General features: G+C 57.4%; 1 protein-coding gene across 1 annotated transcript in view; it reads left to right on the top strand.

Annotated features, from left to right (window-relative positions):
* The window catches only part of LOC125362260, a 106,059-nt gene that overhangs the window by 47,622 nt on the left and 41,053 nt on the right, over positions 1-17,384 (top strand). Inside the window, exons 4-9 of the mRNA XM_048361020.1 lie at positions 664-857; positions 1,093-2,888; positions 3,675-3,868; positions 4,369-4,464; positions 5,273-5,466; positions 5,701-7,496. Coding sequence (XP_048216977.1) covers positions 664-857; positions 1,093-2,888; positions 3,675-3,868; positions 4,369-4,464; positions 5,273-5,466; positions 5,701-7,496 — 4,270 coding nt within the window. The remainder of the gene's footprint in view (positions 1-663; positions 858-1,092; positions 2,889-3,674; positions 3,869-4,368; positions 4,465-5,272; positions 5,467-5,700; positions 7,497-17,384) is intronic.

Genomic DNA, 17,384 nt, shown 5'->3' with positions numbered 1-17,384 from the left:
CTTGTCATCAGAGACTTGGGTTGCGGGCTCCATCTGTGGGAGGTGGAAGACTCCAGGCGCTGGGTACTAGTATAGAATAGCAGTGGAGTCTGAGGCTCGGCACAGAGCCCTGTGAGAATCCATCCTCAGCACAGCCCATGTCATCCAGGCTTGCTCAGCTCTCCTTGAGGTCCAGCTTAGGTCGAGGGTCCTGTGTCCTTGGAAAGGTCCCCGGACACGCTGTGAGGAATCTGGATGACAGCTCAGGGCTACCCGGAGACAATCAGCAAGGAGAAGGGGTGGAGTCTGTAGCCAGCCCATGTGGCTTGCTGAGGAAGGAGGCAGAGGAGTTTCCAAGGAGGTGGAGCAGACCCCTGTGTGTGCCAGGAAAGACAGCAAGCCTTCTTGGAGTACAGTGTGTAGAGGCCCAGGGCAGAGAGCAAGAAGGCGGTGCCACTTGCAGAAGAGGCCAGAGCTGTTCCCAGCTGTGGGTCTTGCAGCGCTCCTTGGAGCTTGTCTGCCGGCCTGGCCTGGGATGGCTTGGCACTGGTGGCACAGCTCAAAGGTGCTCGAATTGGCAAATCCTGGTGTCTGCCAGGACTTTAAGCCACGTAGGTGGGTGAAGAAGACCATGGGAGCTGCTGGCCTTTCTTGAGACTCTGTTTGCCACCCATGTGCCTCCAGTGCCATCTCGGGGCTCATAAACACCTGGCTGGACCGCCGCCCGCAGGACTTCTTGGAAGCTGCCCAGCATCCGTGCCTCCAACGCCTCCGGGCTCAACTGCGGCTCCATATGTGTGGCTCCGAGCTGGAGCGCCATGTCTCCCATCTCCTGGCGCAGTTGGGGATCCAGGAATCCATCCCGGGCGAGGCTACGGGTGCGGGGCCTGCGTCAGAGCCGTGGGCTGGGCAGGGCGGATGGTGCAGGGCACCCCGGGAGCAGGCTCCCAAAGGAGCTGTGGGCCGGGAACGAGACAAGCATGGGCCCCGGCAACCTCTTCTCTAGGAGATGGGGAAGAGGCCATGCAGGGAAACCCAGGGGGAGGGTGTGGTGGGATTCCTCAAAGCCTGGGCACAGAGCAGTCGTGGAGAAGATCCTGTCTCCTCCTGCAGCTCCGGCAGCAGCCGCCCTGGTGGCTGTGACCCCGACTCGCGAGCTGGCTTCCGCTCCCAGCCGGAGGGTGGCCCTCTGCACGCTGGGTGGAACAGCGACGGCTGCCCGAGCGCAGGCCCCTTCAGCCTTGAATCCGGCTGGCAGGCGTCTGGGAGCCCAAGCTGCGTGTGTGGATGAAGAGCCACGGGCCACGCCGGCTCTGCTGCCTAGGCCTGAAGGGGCACGAGCAGCCCGCGGGGAGGCGTCATCATCCCCCACTTGGGCTTCGGAGCTTAGTGGCCAGGGACCAGCGGCGGCCGGTGCTGAGCTGGAGCCCTCCTGCTCCGGGGCTCCGGGGTTGAGTGGAGGAGAAGCAGCGGTGCGCTCTGGGGAGATGCAGCCCTGCTTCAGCTTGTTACCTGTGCTCGGGGCCCAGCCTGCCCCAGAAGCCATCGCTGAGGCAGAGCCAGCGTCCACCTTGGCTCCCCTTCTAAGCGCTAGATCTTCATTCTTCACTCCTGAGCTGGAGCTGCTCATGTACTTAGCGCTGCTGCTCTTTGACCTGGGAGCTCCGGCTGCGCTGCTCTGTGGACTCGCAGTACTGGCTCTGCTGCTCTGTGCCATGCAGGCTCTAGGCTCCCGTGTCCCATCGGAGCCAGCGTCCCCCATGGCTCGGGGCCCCGGTGCTGATGGAGCTCCAGCATGGAGTGCTGCCGACAGGGAGCCGTGTGCCAGCGGGGCTCCCATGGTCCCTTGCAGCCAGCCGGCCTCCAGTGGTGTGCCGGCAGTGGACCTGATCCAGATCCTGGCGCTGCTTGTCTTCCGAGGACCCGAAGGCATGCTCTCAGATGTGGGAGTTCGCTTTCTGATGCTCCATGCGTTGAGATCATTCAATTCTTGTGCCCAATCAGAGTCACCTACCAGCTTGGCTCTGGTGCACAGTGCTCAGGGAGCATTGGGAAGTAGCGTTGACGATGAGGCCAGTTTGCCCTCGTCTCCTCCTCTCAGTCTTCAAGACCCGGACTGCAGTGCAGACCTGGAGGTGCTTCTCTCCTTAAGTGTGTTGTTTTACCGTTTTGGAGCACCAGCTGTGGCGCTCTTTGTGGTTGGATTTCCGGCCATGGTTCTTGTCGTGGTGAGAGCTATAGCCTGTCACGCGGGCTTGGAGCCATCGGCCACCTGGGCTCAGGTGCGCAGTAGAGATGAAGCTCCATCCTCCAGGCCTGCCGTGAAGCCACGATCTAGCTCTGCTCCAGGATTCAGTGTCGGAGACGCAGCTCCCAGGGCAGAGCTGGACCTCTTTCTGCCCGCGGCTGCGGTGCTGGCTCTGGTCCAGACACCCATTCTGGCTTTGTGTGTGGGAGGAGCACTCGCTATTGTGCTCCTCCTTGTAAGAGCCCCAATTTGCCAGACTCCATCTGGGAGTGCTCAGCTGGGGCCACATTCCAGCATGGTTTCGGGGCTCAGGCGTGAGGACACAGCAGCCTCCGGGGCCAAGAGGGAAGGCCCGAGAAGCTCGACGCCGGTGTCGGGCCTGCTTTGCACCGCAGCGGGCAATGCCTGTGCTCCAGGGCTCGCTCAGGACAGCGCAGCTGCCTGGAGCCCTCAGCACGAGTCCCATAACTGCCTGGCCACGGTGAAGGAGCAGGCTCCCTCCGCTTCTGGCCATTCGGACCGGGATCGGGCAGCAGTTCCTGCCCAAGAAGCTTGCCACCATCTTTTGCTGGGCAGAGAGATTGTGCGCAGCCGGAAGGAGCCTCCTGCCCTGACTGCAGTTCCCCAGCTGATGTCGGAGCAGCTCCCCAGGATGGATGTGGTGAGGGGCTGGGCAGGGGCTGCATGTGGGGGGTTGGGTTTCCTGTGCCCTCTGCTGCCCAGGACCACGCTTCCTACCCCTGGAGCCCAAGGATTGTTGCCCCAGCCCCAGCTCCGGCACACCTGGCCCCTGTCTGTCTAGGACCATTTGGTTAAGTGCGATCCCTAAAGAGACGAGGCCTGCTCCCCTGCCATGAAATGTGTGCAACGAAGCGGTGGAGCAGAAAGAGTGGCAGGCAGGATAGAGCTCAGCCTAAAGTACCAGGAGCCGGTGGTCTCCACACTCCGTCGGGAGGCACCTGATGTGTCACTGATGGGAGCCAAGGCCAGGGACGGGAAAGGGCACCAGTTCTTGTGGTAGGACCTATGCCGGTGTCCTTAACACACACGTGCTGGCAGGGCCTGGGCGAAAGAAGGTTTTTCTGGAGTCAGGAAGGCAAGTGGGAGGACTGAGCGCACTTGGGGAAACACCACTGTCTCCTTCCTACCTTAGTTCCCTTGGAGTCTCTGTGGGGGTGGTGTGCTGGGCGGTCAGCACAGCAGATCCAGAGAATCCCAGAGCCTGGAGTGTCCTCCTTCCTGCTCTGAGCTCCATAGCCATGTGTCTGTGGTGTAATGTGTGTGTGTGTGTGTGTGTGTGTGTGTGTGTGTGTGCGTGTGTGTGTGTGTGTTCCTTCTTTGGTGTGGGGTCCATTCTCTCCAGGTGCCCGAGTCAACTGACTGGTGATGAGTCTTCTGGGCATATTGTCCATTGCCCTTGACCTGTCCTTCCATGTTTTTCCTCTAGAATGAAGATGGCTTGGCCTCAGTTATGGAGGAGGCCAGCGGGTCAGAGGTCATCATGGCAGGCACACTGCAGGAGCAAGTAGAGCGCTTGCGGCTTGCCCAGTTGATCCAGGACTCAAGCTTCATTTACTACTACTTGGACACCTACAGGATGTTTCAGGACACCCAGGAGGTGGTGGATCTACTCTTCAGCAGGTGAGTGCCAACTGGAATTGGATAGGGTTCCTCAGCTGCACTGGGAGCCTTGGGAATGCAGTGTGGCGGGTGGAGTGTGCCTAGAAACTCACTCTGTGGCAGTGGTCTTTGCCTGGGAGTTGAGCAGGGAAGTCCTTGGAGAGGCCTGGCCTGGCTGGCAGCTTCCAGGGTCCCGTGGGGGCTGTGGGCTCTTCCGTTTGACTCTGTTTGTTTGAGGCCTCCCACAAAGCAGTGACTCTCACCAGCAAGAAGGAAAGGGATGCACGCTGGGCGAAGGGTGTCAACCTAGATGTACACAGAGCAGGCATGTCTAGGCCAGAGGCAAGACACGTGGACTGGTCTTTTGATCAGGGCAGGAGCTGCTTGTCCTCTTGCAGGAACGAGATAGCAAGTAGCTCCACTGGAAGGGCCGAGATGCAGGCAATGAGGTAAAAGATGGGAGAAGAGCAGGATGTGCCAGCTGTCCTGGGCTGGCCAGTGATGCTTCAACCCCTCCGCAGGTTCTGGACTTTTGAAGCCCCCATGGGCTGCTCAGGAAGGACTGCTGCCCTTCCCCACTGCAGCCAGGAGATGATTCCTCGGGACCAGCGCTGCTAGTGAGTGGCTTTGATCCCCAGGGAGGTCCCATGTCTCCAGAGTGCAGACAAGTGTGTGTGTGTGTGTCTGTGTGTGTGTGTGTGTGTGTGTGTGTGAGGTTTGCAGGGTGAGGCTTGGCCAACCTAGGGCCCCTCAGCTCTTGTACTTGTCATCAGAGACTTGGGTTGCGGGCTCCATCTGTGGGAGGTGGAAGACTCCAGGCGCTGGGTACTAGTATAGAATAGCAGTGGAGTCTGAGGCTCGGCACAGAGCCCTGTGAGAATCCATCCTCAGCACAGCCCATGTCATCCAGGCTTGCTCAGCTCTCCTTGAGGTCCAGCTTAGGTCGAGGGTCCTGTGTCCTTGGAAAGGTCCCCGGACACGCTGTGAGGAATCTGGATGACAGCTCAGGGCTACCCGGAGACAATCAGCAAGGAGAAGGGGTGGAGTCTGTAGCCAGCCCATGTGGCTTGCTGAGGAAGGAGGCAGAGGAGTTTCCAAGGAGGTGGAGCAGACCCCTGTGTGTGCCAGGAAAGACAGCAAGCCTTCTTGGAGTACAGTGTGTAGAGGCCCAGGGCAGAGAGCAAGAAGGCGGTGCCACTTGCAGAAGAGGCCAGAGCTGTTCCCAGCTGTGGGTCTTGCAGCGCTCCTTGGAGCTTGTCTGCCGGCCTGGCCTGGGATGGCTTGACACTGGTGGCACAGCTCAAAGGTGCTCGAATTGGCAAATCCTGGTGTCTGCCAGGACTTTAAGCCACGTAGGTGGGTGAAGAAGACCATGGGAGCTGCTGGCCTTTCTTGAGACTCTGTTTGCCACCCATGTGCCTCCAGTGCCATCTCGGGGCTCATAAACACCTGGCTGGACCGCCGCCCGCAGGACTTCTTGGAAGCTGCCCAGCATCCGTGCCTCCAACGCCTCCGGGCTCAACTGCGGCTCCATATGTGTGGCTCCGAGCTGGAGCGCCATGTCTCCCATCTCCTGGCGCAGTTGGGGATCCAGGAATCCATCCCGGGCGAGGCTACGGGTGCGGGGCCTGCGTCAGAGCCGTGGGCTGGGCAGGGCGGATGGTGCAGGGCACCCCGGGAGCAGGCTCCCAAAGGAGCTCTGGGCCGGGAACGAGACAAGCATGGGCCCCGGCAACCTCTTCTCTAGGAGATGGGGAAGAGGCCATGCAGGGAAACCAGGGGGAGGGTGTGGTGGGATTCCTCAAAGCCTGGGCACAGAGCAGTCGTGGAGAAGATCCTGTCTCCTCCTGCAGCTCCGGCAGCAGCCGCCCTGGTGGCTGTGACCCCGACTCGCGAGCTGGCTTCCGCTCCCAGCCGGAGGGTGGCCCTCTGCACGCTGGGTGGAACAGCGACGGCTGCCCGAGCGCAGGCCCCTTCAGCCTTGAATCCGGCTGGCAGGCGTCTGGGAGCCCAAGCTGCGTGTGTGGATGAAGAGCCACGGGCCACGCCGGCTCTGCTGCCTAGGCCTGAAGGGGCACGAGCAGCCCGCGGGGAGGCGTCATCATCCCCCACTTGGGCTTCGGAGCTTAGTGGCCAGGGACCAGCGGCGGCCGGTGCTGAGCTGGAGCCCTCCTGCTCCGGGGCTCCGGGGTTGAGTGGAGGAGAAGCAGCGGTGCGCTCTGGGGAGATGCAGCCCTGCTTCAGCTTGTTACCTGTGCTCGGGGCCCAGCCTGCCCCAGAAGCCATCGCTGAGGCAGAGCCAGCGTCCACCTTGGCTCCCCTTCTAAGCGCTAGATCTTCATTCTTCACTCCTGAGCTGGAGCTGCTCATGTACTTAGCGCTGCTGCTCTTTGACCTGGGAGCTCCGGCTGCGCTGCTCTGTGGACTCGCAGTACTGGCTCTGCTGCTCTGTGCCATGCAGGCTCTAGGCTCCCGTGTCCCATCGGAGCCAGCGTCCCCCATGGCTCGGGGCCCCGGTGCTGATGGAGCTCCAGCATGGAGTGCTGCCGACAGGGAGCCGTGTGCCAGCGGGGCTCCCATGGTCCCTTGCAGCCAGCCGGCCTCCAGTGGTGTGCCGGCAGTGGACCTGATCCAGATCCTGGCGCTGCTTGTCTTCCGAGGACCCGAAGGCATGCTCTCAGATGTGGGAGTTCGCTTTCTGATGCTCCATGCGTTGAGATCATTCAATTCTTGTGCCCAATCAGAGTCACCTACCAGCTTGGCTCTGGTGCACAGTGCTCAGGGAGCATTGGGAAGTAGCGTTGACGATGAGGCCAGTTTGCCCTCGTCTCCTCCTCTCAGTCTTCAAGACCCGGACTGCAGTGCAGACCTGGAGGTGCTTCTCTCCTTAAGTGTGTTGTTTTACCGTTTTGGAGCACCAGCTGTGGCGCTCTTTGTGGTTGGATTTCCGGCCATGGTTCTTGTCGTGGTGAGAGCTATAGCCTGTCACGCGGGCTTGGAGCCATCGGCCACCTGGGCTCAGGTGCGCAGTAGAGATGAAGCTCCATCCTCCAGGCCTGCCGTGAAGCCACGATCTAGCTCTGCTCCAGGATTCAGTGTCGGAGACGCAGCTCCCAGGGCAGAGCTGGACCTCTTTCTGCCCGCGGCTGCGGTGCTGGCTCTGGTCCAGACACCCATTCTGGCTTTGTGTGTGGGAGGAGCACTCGCTATTGTGCTCCTCCTTGTAAGAGCCCCAATTTGCCAGACTCCATCTGGGAGTGCTCAGCTGGGGCCACATTCCAGCATGGTTTCGGGGCTCAGGCGTGAGGACACAGCAGCCTCCGGGGCCAAGAGGGAAGGCCCGAGAAGCTCGACGCCGGTGTCGGGCCTGCTTTGCACCGCAGCGGGCAATGCCTGTGCTCCAGGGCTCGCTCAGGACAGCGCAGCTGCCTGGAGCCCTCAGCACGAGTCCCATAACTGCCTGGCCACGGTGAAGGAGCAGGCTCCCTGCGCTTCTGGCCATTCGGACCGGGATTGGGCAGCAGTTCCTGCCCAAAAAGCTTGCCACCATCTTTTGCTGGGCAGAGAGATTGTGCGCAGCCGGAAGGAGCCTCCTGCCCTGACTGCAGTTCCCCAGCTGATGTCGGAGCAGCTCCCCAGGATGGATGTGGTGAGGGGCTGGGCAGGGGCTGCATGTGGGGGGTTGGGTTTCCTGTGCCCTCTGCTGCCCAGGACCACGCTTCCTACCCCTGGAGCCCAAGGATTGTTGCCCCAGCCCCAGCTCCGGCACACCTGGCCCCTGTCTGTCTAGGACCATTTGGTTAAGTGCGATCCCTAAAGAGACGAGGCCTGCTCCCCTGCCATGAAATGTGTGCAACGAAGCGGTGGAGCAGAAAGAGTGGCAGGCAGGATAGAGCTCAGCCTAAAGTACCAGGAGCCGGTGGTCTCCACACTCCGTCGGGAGGCCCCTGATGTGTCACTGATGGGAGCCAAGGCCAGGGACGGGAAAGGGCACCAGTTCTTGTGGTAGGACCTATGCCGGTGTCCTTAACACACACGTGCTGGCAGGGCCTGGGCGAAAGAAGGTTTTTCTGGAGTCAGGAAGGCAAGTGGGAGGACTGAGCGCACTTGGGGAAACACCACTGTCTCCTTCCTACCTTAGTTCCCTTGGAGTCTCTGTGGGGGTGGTGTGCTGGGCGGTCAGCACAGCAGATCCAGAGAATCCCAGAGCCTGGAGTGTCCTCCTTCCTGCTCTGAGCTCCATAGCCATGTGTCTGTGGTGTAATGTGTGTGTGTGTGTGTGTGTGTGTGCGCGCGTGTGTGTGTGTGTTCCTTCTTTGGTGTGGGGTCCATTCTCTCCAGGTGCCCCCATGCTGTGGGAGGCCCTGTGCGGATGCAGGCTGCCTGAGCCGTCTGCTCGGATTGGGGTGGGGGGAGCCCTGGGCTCTGACCATCACCCTGCCAACCCTACAGGCGATGAGCAAGGGCCTCGTGCCCTATCGGAGAATCTTCCCGAATGACTCTCTCCTGATTCACGTGGACGACGACAACGTGCAGGATGTGAGTAGCCAGGACCTAGCTGGGCGCCTGGCGCCGGCGTCCTGAGCTCTGGCTCTGCTGCTGGCCTCAAGGCCGGGCTCTGAGCTGAGCGCAATGGCCCTGGGAGCAGGTGCCACCCACAGGCGCCTGACCCCTGTGCTGTGGGCGCACAGCCCAGCTGGGACTTCAAGTCCCATAAGGGAGGATCTGGGGCCCCTCCTGGGAGCAGATTTCCTAAGACAAACAACGTGTGGCCCAAGCCAGGCCGTTTCCCCTGAAGCCCCAATGTCCCTCCTAGCTCCGAAGGGTCAGTCCTCACACTGCCTGCACCTGACCGCACGCTGCGTCCCCAGCCCTGCCCTCTGCAAGCTGCTCCTCTTCCTGTGCACGCACGTGGGAGCCCGTGGCTAGAGGAGCCCCAGCGCAGAGGGCCTAAGGGCAGATGGGCCCCATTCTAACTGCAATGCCCTCTGCCTTCTAGGAGAGAAGCAAAGGGAAGCCATTGATCAAGGTGAGTGGGAGCTGCCCACACAGGACAGGGCCGGTGGGGGCCAGCAGGGTGGTGCAGTCAGGCCCGCCCCTCTGCTCTTTCCTCCTGGGGGCGATGGGAGGAGGGAGAAGCGCTACCCCCGGCAGGGTGGGGTGTGAGGTGGCCCCCAGCAGATTCCCCGCTGGCAGGATGGAGTGAGAGGGCGTGGCTGTGAGCTCCCCAGCAGCCTCGGGAGGCTCCGTGGAGGTTGGGTGGCAGAGCCTCACTGTCTTCCACAGCCACGTCTCTGGGATCCATCCCTGAGAAGGGGGCACACTTAGGAAGGCAGTGATTGCCAAGAGTTGGACTGGAGCCGCGTGCTAGCAGGGCGCTGGGGAGTGGGAGCTTGGACTGTGCTTGGGGCTTGCACTCCAAGAACCTCTCTATGCCACCATTCACACCACACTGCCTTCCCTTGCAGTGGCGGCTCCCGGCCAATCCAAAAGACCTTTCTCCAGAGGACCAAGAAGAAGCACAGAGTCCGCTTCAGCCGTCCTCCCAAGTAGAGAAAGGGCCAAAACCTTTAACATCATCTCCCCTTGGTCTGGCTGGACCGGGGCTAATGACCGCACCCCTACACAGTGGCCCCGGCCACACCTCCCCTGCATTCACCTCCAATCCTGAAACCCTCTGAATCCTCCTTCCCCAATCCTGTATTAAGTGAAATGTGGCAGCCTTGCCTACTAGAATGTTACAAAAAAAAACAAAAAAAAAAACACAAAATACCAGAAAAAAACAAAAAAAAATGAAAAAAACCCCACAAAATAATGGAAAAAACCAAACAAAAAACAAAAAAAGGAAAAAAGAAAAAAAAATTAAAAAATACAAAATACCAGAAAAAAAAAAACAAAAAAAACCCCACAAAATAACGGAAAAAATAAAAAAAACCAAAAAAAAGAAAAAAAAAACAAAAATGAGAAAATAATAAAATTCTCCCAACTCTGCGCCGCCCCCTGTGGGGCCGGCAGGAGGCAGCTCTTTCGGGAGCTATGCCAGGGCGGCCTGGACAAGGAAATCGTTCCTGCTCTAAAGCCTGAACGCTGGGCCTTGGGGCCCTTTGGGACCAGTGCTGCATTGTGTCGCTATGTGTCATCCTCGGAAGTAAAGTGACACTCCTCCCACTTCAAGAGCACAAAAGAAGAACTGCATGAGCCTATCCCCTCTCTCTTCTGGACTCTCACAGGAGACACCCAGTGGAATTGGAACATGGTTTACATCCCTATTGCAAAGGAACTTCCACATCAGGAGAACCTGCGTCTATTTTAGAAACTGTGAACCAGCCTCATCACCCAAATGTGTGTGTTCCTAGAAATAATGTTCCCGGCCCCTTATTCCGGTGACGACAGAGCACCTGTGTACCGTGGTTTGTTTTGATGATCGCATGGCCATCTATCAGTGGACAATATCCTGTGAGCCCATGGGAGCATCCAAGTACCGCTGGTTCCTAACGCCTGCTGTTCGTGCATCGGTCCCGAATACGTGGACTACGGAAGTAAGACCTTCAAGTGTACGGACTTAATGTTTTAAAGAAGAAAATCGTAAATAGAAAGCATCTTAGTTAGAAAGAAATTTGTAGGTATGAGAGTTCCTCAGAGAATCGAACCATGGCATCAGAGTGCCAACAGGTTATGAAGATGTCAAGATTCTGCATGGCATTCCCTTTAAGGTATGGTCTATCCAGGGATGCCTTCAGTTACAAGGTTATAGCTGCTCTTGTTCTTAATTCCCCACTGGTAACATAGCTTTACCTTTGGACACTTGGACAACTTTGCTCATAATTGCAACAGGTAACACAAAGAATTCCTAAAAGATCTGAGTTAGTAACGTAAAGCCTGATGATCTATTCTTTGGTATGCAAAAGCTTTCTGTCTTCTAAATTCTAGCATTAAACTGATACCATGAGCAATGATTTGTGCTCTGCTACTGAATGTCATTCTTCATTGTTCCCTGGTAGTGTTTATGTACTCTGTAAGTACAGTACATATTCAAATATATTACTGTAACAGCAGGGGGAGGGCACGACGGGGAGAACTTGACGGGAGGCTGGCCTGCCCTCCCCCCAGGCCTCTCCCTGCTTGGATGGGCTGGCGAGGGTGTCCTCCCCCAAATCCGTGTCCTGGTGTGAAAAGAAGCAATCTCTCCAGTCAGACATGAGCACCTGCAGCTGGCAACCATCACCGGTGTAACCCCAACTTCCCCGGTGTAACCCCAACTTCCCAGGCTCTGTGTAGAGGCTGTACATAACCATCTGCCCATCTGCGCGTGCGCGTGTGGCCTGCCAGCCACGACCTGTAACATCTGTTCACAGAGGTCAAGAGTAGCTGTTAACAACCTAGCACTCCATGTGTTGACAAGCCCGAGTCCCGCAAAACAGGACAGGGGCAGCGTCAGGCTGGGCGAGGATCAAAGCCAGCAGAACACCCCGCCCAGTGCCCGCCTAGTGGGGAGAGCGCAGCCACCTCTGCACAGAAGTGAACCGCCCGCCCCAGATCTCCTAGATTCACCTGTGACATCGCAGGGCCTTGCGCTCCCCACACGGTGACAGCCAGGCAGGACAGATTCGGGGACACGAGGCACGCGACAGCACAGCCAGGAGTTCACAAACTCAGCCCAGAGCAAATACAGGAGACAGGTCTCCACCCAGCCACTTCCCTGAGATGAAGGCACCAAAGCCAATGGAGGGGACAATGACGCCGGTGGCCGGTGACAGGCTGGGATCCACGTGGAGTTTGCCGCATGTGGCTGCCCAGTCTTCCCAACACCAGTTGGTGAAGAGGCCATCTTCCTTCCAGCGTGTGTCTCTGGCTCCTTTGTCGAGTAGCAGATGGCTCCAAGTGTGTGGTTTGATTTCTGGGTCTTCAATTCTGTCCCATGGACCTTCAGTTCTGTGTCTGTGGTTTTGTAGTTGAGTTTGGAATGTGGTATTGTCATACAGCCTACAGTGCTTTTATTCTTTTTTTTTTCCTAGAGTTGCTTTGGCTAGTCTAGGGATTTTGTTGGGTCATATCAATTTGTGGCTTGTTTTCTCTACTCAGTAAAGAACGCCATTGGATTTTTATGGGTATTGCATCGAGTGTCTATCATTTTGGCAGTATGGCTATTTTCACAATATCCAGTCTAACTATCCATGCACATGAAAGGTCTTTGCGTTTTCTTTAGATTTTTACACTTTTCACTAAGTGGATCTTTTACATCTTTGGTTCGGTTTGTTCCTAGATTCTTTTGAGGCTATTACAAGTGGGGTTGTTTTTATGATTTCTCTTTCTGCTTGTACATTGTTGGCATACGGAAAGGCTACTGAATTGTTTTAAGGCTGCTGGGTTTTGTGGGTTAATTTTGTATCCTGCTACTTGGCCAAAATGATTGATTAGTTCTTTTTTTTTTTTTTTTTGGCCAGTCCTGGGCCTTGGACTCAGGGCCTAAGCACTGTCCCTGGCTTCTTCCCGCTCAAGGCTAGCACTCTGCCACTTGAGCCACAGCGCCGCTTCTGGCCATTTTCTGTATATGTGGTGCTGGGGAATCGAACCTAGGGCCTCATGTATCCGAGGCAGGCACTCTTTCCACTACGCTATATCCCCAGCCCATGATTGATTAGTTCTAAGAGCTTGGGAATGGAGGGTTTTGGTCCTTCAAGTACAAGATCATGTCATCTGCAAATAGGGATAGTATAATTTCTCCTTTGGCGATGTGGATCTCCTTCCTGTCCATTTCTTGCCTTATTGCTCTGACTAGCCGTGGATTGAGAAACAGTGTATTTGGCAGCATAGGAGCGCTGTCTTCTTGGTCTTCGCCTTGGACTCCACAGGCCTCCTGAGTTGAGTGTGGGCTTCTCCACCCTGGAAGGCTGGCGGCTGGGCGGGATTTGGGGTTTCCTGTGGGGCCCCAGTGGCGGGGATCTCGGTGGTAATGAGGCCCCTCTGCGCCTGGATAATGGTCACGACACCCCACACTGGTGAGCCGACACGGAGCGAAACCAACGTCAGCCTCACGGTCTCAAAACTGTACCAGGGTCACGTGACTGCGCTGTGGGGCCGACCTGCCCAACACAGGGGACATCGAATCATTTGAAAAGAGAGAGACAGACAGACGGACGAGCCCCGCGTGCCGCCAGGAGGATGGCAGCGTGGGGAGCAGAGGTGGGCACTGGCACAGCGCAGGCAGGGCCTTTTCGGTGCTGGGAGCGGAAGCCGCGGCCTGGCACGGGCTGGGAGCCTGCGCTCTACCTGAGCTCCATCCCAGGCCCACGGACGCGACTTGAGAATGGAGTCACGAGTCTGTCAGCAGCACTGAATGCACTCCATGAGATCATTACTCAGTTTATATGATCAGTATGAGGATAGTAAAATCCTGATCTTTGTTACATTGTTTTTCCAGTCCTGGGGCTTGAACTCAGGGCCTGAGCACTGTCCCTGAGCTTCTCTTGCTCAAGGCTCACTTCTTTGCCCACTTGGGGCTTTTTCTATATATGTGGTGCTGAGGAACCCAGAGCTTCGTGTATACGAGGTAGTTGTTAGGCGCCGCCATCTTAGCCACACGAGGCCCCAAGACTGAGATACAGGCGGGGCCAGCGAGTTGATTTCCAGGTGTGCCCCACAGACCAGGCCCAGAGTTCGAGCCCTACCAACAGCAAAAGAAAGAGAAGCAAGGGGTTGCAGTGAGCCTGACGCTCTCCCCTCCTGGGTCTAGACGAGATGGAAGGGTTGCCGAAAGGAGACCTCCACGGCGGTTCAGACACGAGAGACTTTATTAGAAAACCAAACCCGGCCTGGAAGTGAGGGAAGGGGCGGTCCCGGTGGACCAGGAAGTGACCTCAGAGCTGGGAACCGCCCACTGCCCCAGGGGCGTCAGTGACCTGAGTGACAGGTGCTGGGCAGGGATTTCTGGGGAGGACCCCGGACGGGGAAGGGGTCTATGTGTGCTTTCCTATGCACAGAAAGGGAAGCGGCCATGTTTCCCAGGTGGACCTAACACTAGGGATTAGGCACCCACCAAAAAGGAAACACTAAGAAAAATACTTGTATACTTTACAGTATTGTTCAAATGAACTGAATATCAGGAAGGGGAACATGTTTGAGGGAGGGCAACAGGGAGCACAGGAATGGAGGGGGGCACGTGCAGCCATTGCCTTCGATGTACGCTAAAAGTCCAACTGCATAACACAGGGAGGGACTGGAGGGACGACACATGTCGCTGGCCGCTGGTGGCTCGCACCTGTCATCCTCGCCACTCAGGAAGCTGACATCTGAGGACCACAGTTCAAAGCCAGCTCAGGCAGGAAAGTCTGGGAGACTCGTATCTCCAATTAACCAACAGCAAAACGGACGTAGAGCTGTGGCTCAAAGTGGTAGCCTGCTAGCCGTGAGCAGAAAGGCTCAGGAACAGCGCCCAGGCCCTGGGTTCAGGGCCCATGGCAAACAAAATGTCTCATGCCAGGCTGACTTTGAACCAGGAGCCTCAGCTCTCAGCCTCCTGCCGAGCCGCCGTTTCCAGGAGGAAGGCAGAGTCCCGTTCTCAGGGGTGCGGCTCCGTCGCAGGCTTTAGGGATCCCAGGTGTCCTCCTCGGAGCTCCTCATGTCAGGAAATCACAAGCAATGGGAGCCAGGCCCCCAAGAGCCTTGTTCTGCGGCCCACGTGGGGTGCGGCGTCTGGGGTGCCCATCTCTGGGGTCGAAACACTCTGGTTTTTTTTCTTACACTGTGTCTTACCAGGACACTCTTCAAAAGCCCTGTGACCCTCACCTCCGTTTCCACTCAGTGGGCTAAACCCCCAAACTGCCCGTCTTCTTCCACCATCAACTCCACAGCTCTAATAAGGCACCATAAACTTGGGGTGCAGGCTTGAGGGCCTGGGCGGACCCTCACGCACTTCCCAGACCCCGGCCACAACACTGCCCCCAGGCTCCAGCATTCAGCACCCCAAAGACCTCCAGACGCCCCTGGAAGGACGCACCCAATGGCAGCTGATACTTACCGGGAAGCCAGCTCCAGCACCCCTTCTGCAATCAGAAAGAAACCACATGGAGTGGAGTTCGACTCAGCACCGCGCCCTCTCTGAGGAAGAGGAGGGCCTGGAACTCACGGCAACAGAGGCAGGAGAGTGTGACTCGTATACACTACAACCCCCTGCACTTGCAGAGCTTGGTGTCCCATGGCCACCCTCTGGGGAGCACAGGAGCCTCCCCCAGACCCCCTCTTCCCAACGGGGCCCCTGTGCGCTGCTCACGGGCCCTGTGTCCGCCGCCGCGCCCTGCCAGGCGGTGGCGGAGCCAGGGCTGCCGATGGAGGCACCAGAGTTACACGGGGAGGAGGCGGTGAGAACGTGAAAACGCGGCCCGTTTCTGCCCCCCAAGGAGCCCCGTGTGCTCTGCACCCATGGACCGAGCTCCCCCTCACTCTTGCGAGGGCAGCAGCCGTCTAGAGTGACGCAGTGCTCGAGCCCGAGTCGTTTCATTATCAGGTAACAAACAGCACAGGTGAGGACGCAGATGGTGGTGAGCAGCGCTATCCAGGAGAAGCAGCACCCCCAAATCGGTCCTCCTGGAAAGAAGCAGAATGGCGTCAAGGCTACATGGAGCACGCACTGGTGGCGCATGCCTTGAAAACACTAAGGGACGGTGCCCTGGCCCTGAGTTCAAGCCTCCGTCCTGGCACACACACACACACACACACACACACACACACACTCACGCACACTGAATTGGGCATGGCTGTCGTGATCAGAGTGGCATGTCACAGGCTGTCCTTGCTCCCTGTCACCGCCTTCAAGGCAGAGGTCGTGGGACCCTCCGCAGGGCCGCACCGGGGCGGGAGGCTGTGCTGCAGTGTCCCGGCTCTGACGTCTACTCCCGGGCCAGCCAGAGGAAGCCGGGTCCTTCCTGGGCAGAGCCCAGCCGAGCCGCCAGGACCCAAGGCGAGGCCGGAGCAGGGCGAGTCCCACGCAGGGGGCCTGGCTCCTCACCTGGCGAAATCACAGCGCGAGCACAGGAAGGAGACTCATGGGACCCGGCAGGGGCCACCAGTGACAGGGCCGGAGGAAGAAACCGCCCACCACACTGCCACTGAGCAGCCGGCGGTGACCTCAGAGAGCGCTAGCTCGTTATTCTAACAGATCGTGTGTGTGTGTGTGTGTGTGTGTGTGTGTGTGTTGGTATTGGGCTTTGAAAACTCAGGGCCTGTGTGCTATCCCCTAGCTCTTTTGCTCAAGGCTGGTGCCCAACCATTGAAGCCACAGCTCTAGGGCTCACTTTTCGCTGGCTAATGGCAGAAAAGACTCTCACAAAGTGTCCTGCGCCTGCTGAGGCACTAAGATTACAGGTATGAGCCGCTGGCACCTGGCAGGGTTGCACCATTTCTCTTCTCTCTTCTTGGTCAGGGTAATGAACTACGTAAGTGTGTGGTGCCTTTCAGTGTCTAGTCAGGGGGCCACACAATCTCCCGTTGTGCCAGGGTTGAGGATGAGTTTGGCCACAGGCTGCAGGTGGTTTGATAGAAGTCTCCATTTTTGCTTCCACGATCAAGTAAACAGATACTGTGAGGCTGTGTAAATAAATATGTTGTGTACAAATGGCCTTTGACCCCATGACTTAGCATTCAATGATGCTTACTCCAGTCTCCTTCTTGGTCTTGATTGGTTTTGAAATTTCAGCCTTCCACCAGCATTACTAACTTTTTAAATATTAGGAAGTACTTTCCAGTGTGTGTATCTGTGTGTATTTGTACTAGGGCTTGAACTCCTGTCCATTAGCGTCTTCGCTCAAGGCTGTCACTCTTACCACTTGAGCCACATCTCTACTTTTGACTTCTTGCTGATTAATTGAAGGGTCTCGTAGACTTCCTGCCGGGGCTGGCTTTGAACCTTGATCTTCAGATCTCAGCCTCCTGAGTAGCTAGGATGACAGGCGTGAGCCACTTGCCCCAGGTTTGGGTCCTGGTGTTTTGTAACGTCATGGTTGAGTGCACATTCCTGAGAGTGGCTCTCGGGTCCTTTTTCCAAACATACATGTTTGCAGTTGTAGGTCCTTCTTTTGGCAGATGTCCATCCAGCAGGGACTTGGTTGTAAAGATTTACTTTCTGGCGGAGGGAACAGACCCTTCGGGGTTGAGGGGCTGAAACTGCCCCAAGGGGAAGATGTTTCCAAGTTGTCAGTCCCAGCAAGCATGACTTCATAAATGGGGGAAAATGTAACTAAATGTGAAAAAAGTGCTTGTCCAGGGCTGGGAATGTGGCGTAGTGGTAGAGTGCTTGCCTCCTATGCACAGGCCCTAGGTTGGAGTCCTCAGCACCAGAGGTGGCGCTGTGGCTCAGGTGGCAGAGTGCTAGCCTTGAGCAAAGAGAAGCCAGGGACAGTGCTCAGGCCCCGAGTTCAAGTCCCAGGACTGGCAACAACAACAAAAAAGAGTGCTTATCTGACAGCAGCAGGGGAAAATGCTTACAACTGAACACAAATGGAATACAAGCGCTGGACCGCTGTGCAGGAGCGGTGGTGAAGGG

The sequence above is a fragment of the Perognathus longimembris genome, chromosome 13 (genome assembly GCF_023159225.1).
Source record: "Perognathus longimembris pacificus isolate PPM17 chromosome 13, ASM2315922v1, whole genome shotgun sequence".
NCBI classification, from domain to species: domain Eukaryota; kingdom Metazoa; phylum Chordata; class Mammalia; order Rodentia; family Heteromyidae; genus Perognathus; species Perognathus longimembris.
Note: the sequence above shows the minus strand (reverse complement) of the source record. Positions and strands in the feature narration are given on the sequence as shown.